Here is an 8,158-nt window from a genome sequence, read left to right on the forward strand (position 1 = left end):
GGTCTAAAGAACGTGCCTTTTTCCTTTTTTCTGTCTCCCTAGAAGGCCAGAAATGCTCACCTTTGGATCAGATTGAGAGCTCGGATTCCTACGGAGACCTCTCGGACGCTAGCGACCTCAAGACCCCCGAGAAACAGAACGCCAACGGCTCCTTCTCCTCCTGCGACATGGTGGTTGCCAAGAATAAATTGGAGTCGGAGGGGGATAAGAAGTACCCTTGCCCCGAATGTGGCAGCTTTTTCAGATCCAAGTCCTACCTTAACAAACACATACAGAAAGTCCATGTCCGCTCCCTGGGGGCTCCCCTAGGGGACTTGGGCCCTGCCCTGGGCTCCCCCTTTTCCCCACAACAGAACATGTCTCTCCTGGAATCGTTCGGGTTTCAGATTGTCCAGTCCGCCTTTGCCTCCTCCTTGGTGGATCCAGAGGTCGACCCACAGCAAATGGGGCCAGATGGAAAATGAGGGCGGCTCTCACCTTGACATAGCGGCTGTCTGCTTTGGGTGTCTTAAGATGGCTGTGGGCAATGTGGGGGAGCTGACAAAAAAAAATCCAGTTTTGTAGTGGGGAGATTTTTCTGTTTGAATTCCTTTTAGGTCCTCCCTTCCCTTCTCCCTGAAATCTTCCCCCGGGGGTGGGGGGGCAGAGAGTGTGTGCGTGTGTTGGGGGCCAGCTGCAGGGTTATCACCTACACGGCAACGAATGGAGGGGCAGCCTTTGGGGGCTGCACCCCATGGCAGGGCAAAACGGCGCCAAGCACCCAGAAGGTCTGTGGGCGACCCCAGCTTGGAACCCCGCGGATGAAAACTAAACACCCCAAAGGCTGGTTGGGGGAATGTTAAGAAACCCTAGTTGATCTGGCAGAGAATTTAGATGTGTGTCTCTCCTATCCTTTTATTTTGGTCCTTCATCCTTCTCTGCCTCATGACCCTTTCCTAAGATTCGCATCGTTAGCATCGTCGTCCGCTCATAAAAGCACATACCCTGTGAGGTATCTAGTTGGTAGAGGTACCATTGTTCTTTAGGAAGAAAGGAAGAAAGGAAAACGCACCAGAAAACCACCAGAAAACGCAACTTACGAAAGCTTTTCTTTTCTTTTTGAAGAAGTCGAGGGTGCTGCGCGAGGGGGTTGAGGGAGGGTGCCCGCTGTCTGGCCCCACCAGATTCAAACCAGTCCTTGGGTGCAACCAAGCAGCAAAATTCTCCTGAAAGTGGTGGGTGGGTATGGGGGAGGTCAGGCAGGTGAGGCCACCCAGGTGCAAATCCCCCATTCATTCCATTGGGGCTCCTTCAGGAGAATTTTAACTCAGTTTTATGCTGCTTGTTTTTCTAACTCGCTCTCGATATTCTCTCTCTCTCTCTTTCTCTTATTATGATTCTGATTATTACATTTATGATTTTAGGACCTGTTGTAGTGATTTGCTACTGAGAAGCCCTTCCGAGGGAATTATACAGAGAGCTCTTAAAGCAGCTGTCATGTTAGGGTTAGTATTAATTTTTTTTTTAGATGTATCATAATTAATAATAAACTTGGCTAGTTGATTGTTTTTAAGTCTATGGGATAATATAGTTATGCAAAATGGAAGAAAAGGGGAGGGGGAAGGTTTTAAAAAAAGAAAAAGTAAAGGCAAGAGCCACACACTCGGTTGGCTGATGCATAAAGACCCCAAAAGATGAAATTGATCGGCAAAAATGATTAATTTTTCTGTACTAGCAACCTGTTTAGTGCAAATGAATTATAGAGTTCAGAGTGATTAAAAGAAAAAAGAAAAAACAATTTGATTGGACTGCATTAAAGAAGTTAGAATGGTTACTTTATGCCCCTTCTTTTTGTCTGACTTATTTTATTTTAATGTGGGCAACGTTTTGGTGAGGCATGTGGATCTTTTCACTTTGAACCTGCTCTTAATTTCGCAAGAGGAAAGGAAACCCTCCCGTCAAGGAAAATGGCACTGCTTTCCGGAGGCGCTTAAGCTGCGTCCAAGTCAGGCGTTGGGTTCAGAAGTTGCTCGAGCAGATGTAATATTTGGGGGAGGGGAGGTGCATGATCCCACTTGAGTCAAGCAATTCGGCTTGACAGCCATCTGTCAGGAATGCTTTGATGGTGTTTCCTGCTTGGGAGGGGGTTGGACTGGATGGCCCTTGTGGTCTCTTCCAACTCTATGATTCTATGAATCTCCAGGGAGCTGACTGGTCAAAGGGGCAGTGGGTTAGGTAATTATAGGGCCTTAACTTCCCCACTGAAATCAATGGGGACATAGAACTGTTCTAGTTTTGCTAGCTAGATCACATTCCCAATACAGTAATACCTCGGTTTAAGTACGCTTCGGTTTAAGTACTCCACAGACCCATCTGGAACAGATTAATCCACTTTCCATTACTTTCAATGGGAAACTTCGCTTCAGGTTAAGTACGCTTCAGGTTAAGTACAGACTTCCAGAACCAATTGTGTACTTAAACCGAGGTACCACTGTATTCCTAATGGGCTAGTACAGAAAAAAAGGCACCACCAAGCCCTAATGATATACTTGTCTCCTAACCCTTGAGATGCAAATAATAGCTTCTGCTGCTGCTGTTCTTAACTGGATGATATGAAGGTGTTCTCTGTTTCACAAACAATAGAGCTTTGGCGCAGATAAAGGGTCACAGAAATGGTGGAATATATAAATATTTTTTGTTAGAATCTGCACATTCAGGTTGCAGCAGTTGCTGGTAAAATGGTCCCCGTCCCCCGTTTCCCCCCAGAATCCTAGTATCCTTGCTAGGGGAAGATGTCAGGCACTTCTGTAAAGACATGCAGGTGATGGAACGTAAAATGAGCTTGCTGGATCATGCCAGACACCCACCTAGTCCATTATCCTCTTCTCACAGTGGCTATATAGATGCCCCACTCGGAAGCCTTCAACCAGGACCTGAGCAGAGTGCAAGAGCCCTCTCCCCTCCTGCGGTTTCCAGCAACTGGTATTCAGCAGTCTGAAAGGGAAGCCTGCAAGCAGGACCCAAGCATAAGAGCACTTTCCCCTCTTTCCCACAACTGTTATTCAGAAGCATTTCTGCCTCCAATCGTGGAGGCAGACCAGAGCCATCATAGCTAGTAGCCATTTATAATCCTCCCCTCCGCGAATATGTCTAATCCTCTTTTAAAGCCATCTAGTTTGAAGGGTTTACATGTCTGTCTGGTGTGTATGATGCCACAGTACTGCCTAACACAGGTGTGTGTGAGCAAGTCCACAAAGAGGCCAGATCTCCTGCTGGGATGCAGGATACAACTCCAGCCCTCCCAAGTTCCAATCAGATGCCTTAACAACCAGAAACAGTGCTTCCAAGACGGCAGTCGAGCCCAGCAGTTTTGAAAAAACATGCCGGCACGTATTAGTATAGTATAGCTCAGGCTTCCCCCAAACTTCGGCCCTCCAGATGTTTTGGACTACAATTCCCATCATCCCTGACAACTGGTCCTCTTAGCTAGGGATCATGGGAGTTGTAGGCCAAAACATCTGGAGGGCCGCAGTTTGGGGATGCCTGGTATAGCTTTTCCCAACCTGGTGCCCTCCAGATGTTGTAGACTACAGCCGCCGTAAACCTCTGCATCATGGTTCCACACCAGCTGGGGCTTGTGGTAGTCCAAAACATCTGGAAGGCTGGGGGAGTAGTGGTTGAAAGTTGCACACAGGAGCCCCGCCAAGATTGGGGTGAGTGGGCAGGACAAGGAAGCGCAAGCAGAACAGCTGGGCAAGGATGTTGTTGTGACGTGGGGTTTGTGATTTCAGCTCTCTTGACAAAACATGCTGGAGGCAGTTCTCTAGTAACAGCTCTTTATTAAAGTGAACAAGACTGAAGACTGAGGAGAGGAAAGCTACATTTATAGGGACAGGGGACTAGCTAGGAAGGGATACATTTTGGAGGGAACAATATCACGCAATCACAGTGCTGCCTTTTGGAGGAAACCAATAAGACAGAGGATCCAAATACAGCAGCTTAAATGAACCAATAGTAGCTGTACCCTCTGGGACCAAAAGGCAGTTACTTTATCCTAATGCAAATACAGACAATAATAATACAGATATAAAATCCTTTGACTCAATACACAACACCCCTCCCCCCCTAGTGAGCACAGCAGACGTAATCCCTCAGGTACTGTGGGGTCCTACAACTTCTACCTGATCTCCTGACAACAGGTGTTGTAGGTTCTGGATTGGGTGTTACCTGTGGTGGAGGGGCTGCTATAGGGGTTTCATCAGGAACAGATGGAGTCCCAGACATCTCAGGGTCCCCGACCTGTACCTCGTCATCATGAGGACTAGCAGACCCTGGTTCATTTGCTGAAGCCCCTGGTGACTGCACCTCTGGGCCATCTTCACTCTGGTCTCGCAGCTGTGCGTCATTAGCCAGGGATGAATTATCTGACTCCTCCCTGCTGAGCGCCCGGCGCCTCAGCTGATCTATATGTCTCTTCCAAACTTGCCCATTTTCCAAGGTCACATAATAGGACACAGGTCCACTAGCCCGGGTGATCACACCGGCCACCCACCGCGGACCTCGTGAATAGTTCCTCACCCAGACCAGATCTTCAGGGGCGAGATACCTTGTTGTGTCAGTCTCAGCCTGGGGGGTTGCTCTTGAATTACGGTTTGGCATTTTATCTGGGTGGACATAATCCAGCACCGTTACCAGTCTTCTACCTAAGAGCAGCTCGGCTGGCGACTTGCCTGTCGCAGTACACGGCGTCGCATGCTGCAAAAATAACATTCGCGCAATGCGAGCCGACCAGTTACCCTCCATTAAGCGTGCAATGGATTCTTTGGCTGTTCTTACCATGCGCTCAGCCTGCCCATTGGAGGATGGGTGAAAGGGCGCGGATGTGACCCCTCTTATGAAGTTATCAGCCAAGAATGCCCTGAATTCTTGGGATACAAAAGCCGCCCCATTATCTGATACAATGGTCTCAGGTAACCCATGGGTTGCAAACAGCTGCCTCAACACCTTGATTACGGCAGCTGATGCCATGCTAGGGACCATCGCCACTTCTAACCATTTGGAATATGCATCAACGATAACCAAAAAGACCTTCCCTTGGAATGGCCCAGCAAAATCTATGTGCAGCCGGCTCCAGGGAGTCCTGGACTGCTCCCACCAGTGGACTGGTGCTCTGGCCACTTCTGGCCGCACCTCTTGGCATGCCTTGCATGTTCGTACCCATTGTTCTATGTTCTGGTCCATTCCAGGCCACCACACATAACATCGGGCTAGTGACTTCATCCTGACCATTCCCGGGTGTCCCATGTGAAGCGTCTCAAAAACCCTGTTTCTCAGTGGTGCTGGGATGATCACCCTATCTCCCCATAGGAGACAACCCTTATGCATGGACAATTCGTGCTGCCTTGTCGCATAAGGCCTGAATTTTTCTTCATGCGGACCACCTGGCCACCCCCTCCCCACCCAAGTGAGCACACGGGAGAGAACAGCATCTTTCCTCGTTTTCTCAGCTATATCCGTAGCTGTTACAGGAGCCCCCGGAAGTGTTTCTAGCATCATAATGTGCTCCGCCGGAGCAGGATCCTCATTGCTCCCGCCAGGAAGGGGCAAGCGACTCAGCGCATCAGCATGGCACAATTGTTTCCCCGGCACATGGGTCAAGGTGTACTGGAACCCATTCAGGAATATTGACCAACGCAACATTCTGGGGGAGAGAATTTGTGGCGTTTGTTTGTTTGGGTTGAACAACCCTAACAGTGGTTTGTGGTCCGTTTCAATGGAGAATTGGCGACCGTACAAATAATCATAGAACCTTTTGATTCCGGACACAATAGCCAGTGCCTCTTTATCAATTTGAGCATAGTTGCGCTCCGTGGGCGACAACGTACGGGAATAGAAAGAGATGGGCTTTTCCGACCCATCCGGTTCCCTATGACTCAGCACAGCCCCCAGACCGTATTGAGAGGCATCACATGCCAGGACCAGCGGCTTTGACTCATCATAATGAGCAAGGACGCTCCTGCTACTCAGCATTCCTCGCAAGGAGTCAAAAGCCTTCTGCTGCTCCCGCCCCCATCGCCACACATTCTTTTTCTGCAATAGTCTATGTAATGGTTCAGCTACCGAAGCTTTCTGGGGTAAGAACGAATGATAAAAGTTAATAAGTCCCAGGAATGACTGCAACTCCGTCTTGTTCTGTGGTCGTGGTGCCTCGATGATGGCCTTAATCTTAGCATCTGTGGGGTGGATGCCTGATGCATCAATTTTAAACCCCAAGAAATCCACCGTTGGCACCCCAAAACTGCATTTTTCCTTTTTCAGTTGCAACCCCACCTCCTTGAACTTGAGCAACACTGCACGGACACGCGCAACCAGTTCCTGTGGGTCTTTTCCAGCAATCAAAACGTCATCAAAAAATGGCAAGACCCCCGGCAGACCTCTTAACAGGCGTTCCATGAGCCCTTGAAAAATCCCTGGGGCCACACAAACTCCGAACTGTAATCTGTTAACTCTGAACGCCCCTTTATGTGTGACAATAGTCTGTGCTTCCGCTGATTGTGGGGTTACTGGCAGCTGTTGGTAAGCTTGTGCCAGGTCAATTTTTGCGAACACCTTGCCCCCAGCCAGTTTAGCCAACAGATGTGATACAACTGGAATGGGGTATGAGTTTCCCCTGAGTGCCTTATTGATAGTACATTTGTAATCTGCACATATCCTGACTTCCCCATTTGCTTTAAGGGGCGTGACGATTGGAGTCTCCCACTTAGCAGAGTCCACGGGTGAGAGAACTCCCTGCTTGACCAATTTATCCAGCTCTGCCTCGATCTTGGGTTGCAGTGCAAATGGCACTCGCCTTGGTTTGAGTCGGATTGGAGCCACCCCGGGGTCCAACTCGAAGTCAACTGGGGGCCCTTTATAACAACCCAGTTTTCCATTAAAGAGACCAGCAAATTCCTTGCATAATACCTCGCTCATCTCAGGGCAGGTTTGGATTGAATTAAGCCCTGAGATACTCAGTCCCAGGGCAGGGAACCAGTCAGTGCCCAGGAGACTGGGGCGACTGCCCTTCGCAATCACCAGTTTGAGTACAGCCTGTTTGTCCCGGAACTGTACTCTCACGGCACACATTCCCATAACATGGATGCGGCCTGCTGAGTACGACTGCAAGGTTGCCGGAAAGGGCTCCAGAGGGGGCAACTTACCCCTGGGGAAGAATGTCTTCGCGGTCTGGTCTGACACGATGGTGAATGCAGATCCGGAGTCCACCTCCATGTCGCACTGCTGACCCTCAATCTTCACCTTGACGTGTGCCTTGCCTTGCGCTGGAAACTGCACGGCCCTCCCATTGATCTCCGTTACGTAGTGGCAGTCCTTTAGAAAACGAGTTGCTGTGGGCGGTCTGCGATGCTCCAGTCTAGGTGCTCCTGTCGCTCCCGACGCCGCCGATCTACAGACCCTGGCGATGTGACCCGTCTTTCCGCACGTCCGGCAGATAGCATCCCTGAAACGACAACTCTTCCTTTCATGGTTTCCGCCACAACCTGGGCAACTGCCTCGGCGATCTCTGTGCACTATGCAGGCCTGACGCACCGACTCAACCCCACGGACTGGGCTCTGGCTTGGAGTAGCCTCTAGCTCGTCCATGGCATGCGCAACTTCTATCTGTGGCTTAGTGGCCTTGCGACTGGCATCAAGCTCCTCTCTTTCATAATTCTCCGTGGCGGTGGCCTCCTTCAAGGCTGAAGCAAGGGTAACCTCTTCTTTAGCCACGATGCGTCTTCTGGCTTTCTTGCTGCTCAGACCACCAATAAACCGATCCAGGAGAGTCTCTTCCAGATTTTGGAAGCCACAGTGCTGAGCGAGCTTCCGGAGTTCAGCCAGAAATGCGGATACAGACTCCCCAGCATGCTGCTGCCTCTTATGGAACTCCATCCGCCGGGCCATCTTGGTCTCAGTAGGCGCCAAGTGGCTTGTTAGGCAGGCAAGAATATCTTGGAGAGATGTCTCACTCAGCTTAGCTGGAGCAAGTAATGCCTTGGCTAGCTTGAAGGTCTCGGGCCCACAGTAGCTCAGGAATGTGGCCCTTCTTTTGCTGGCATCGGTGATCCCTTGAGCCACTGCGAAGAACTCGAAGCGTTCGACGTAGTCTTCCCAGGTGTGGGGCTCTGATGGCTGGAAGGGC

General features: G+C 50.0%; 1 protein-coding gene across 8 annotated transcripts in view; it reads left to right on the forward strand.

The window, feature by feature from the left end:
• The window catches only part of PATZ1 (POZ/BTB and AT hook containing zinc finger 1), a 31,346-nt gene extending 29,528 nt beyond the window's left edge, over window positions 1–1,818 (forward strand). For 6 of the 8 annotated variants that reach the window (XM_035098055.3, XM_088659786.1, XM_035098056.3 and 3 more), the window contains one exon: window positions 43–1,818. In XM_035098055.3, the coding sequence (XP_034953946.1) occupies window positions 43–464 (422 nt within the window). In that variant the 3' untranslated portion in view covers window positions 465–1,818. The remainder of the gene's footprint in view (window positions 1–42) is intronic. The other 2 variants (XM_035098057.3, XM_088659785.1) reach the window with 1 other exon arrangement.
• The last annotated feature ends 6,340 nt before the right edge of the window (window positions 1,819–8,158 follow it).

This window comes from Zootoca vivipara, chromosome 16, assembly GCF_965207765.1.
Source record: "Zootoca vivipara chromosome 16, rZooViv2.hap1.1, whole genome shotgun sequence".
Taxonomy (NCBI): domain Eukaryota; kingdom Metazoa; phylum Chordata; class Lepidosauria; order Squamata; family Lacertidae; genus Zootoca; species Zootoca vivipara.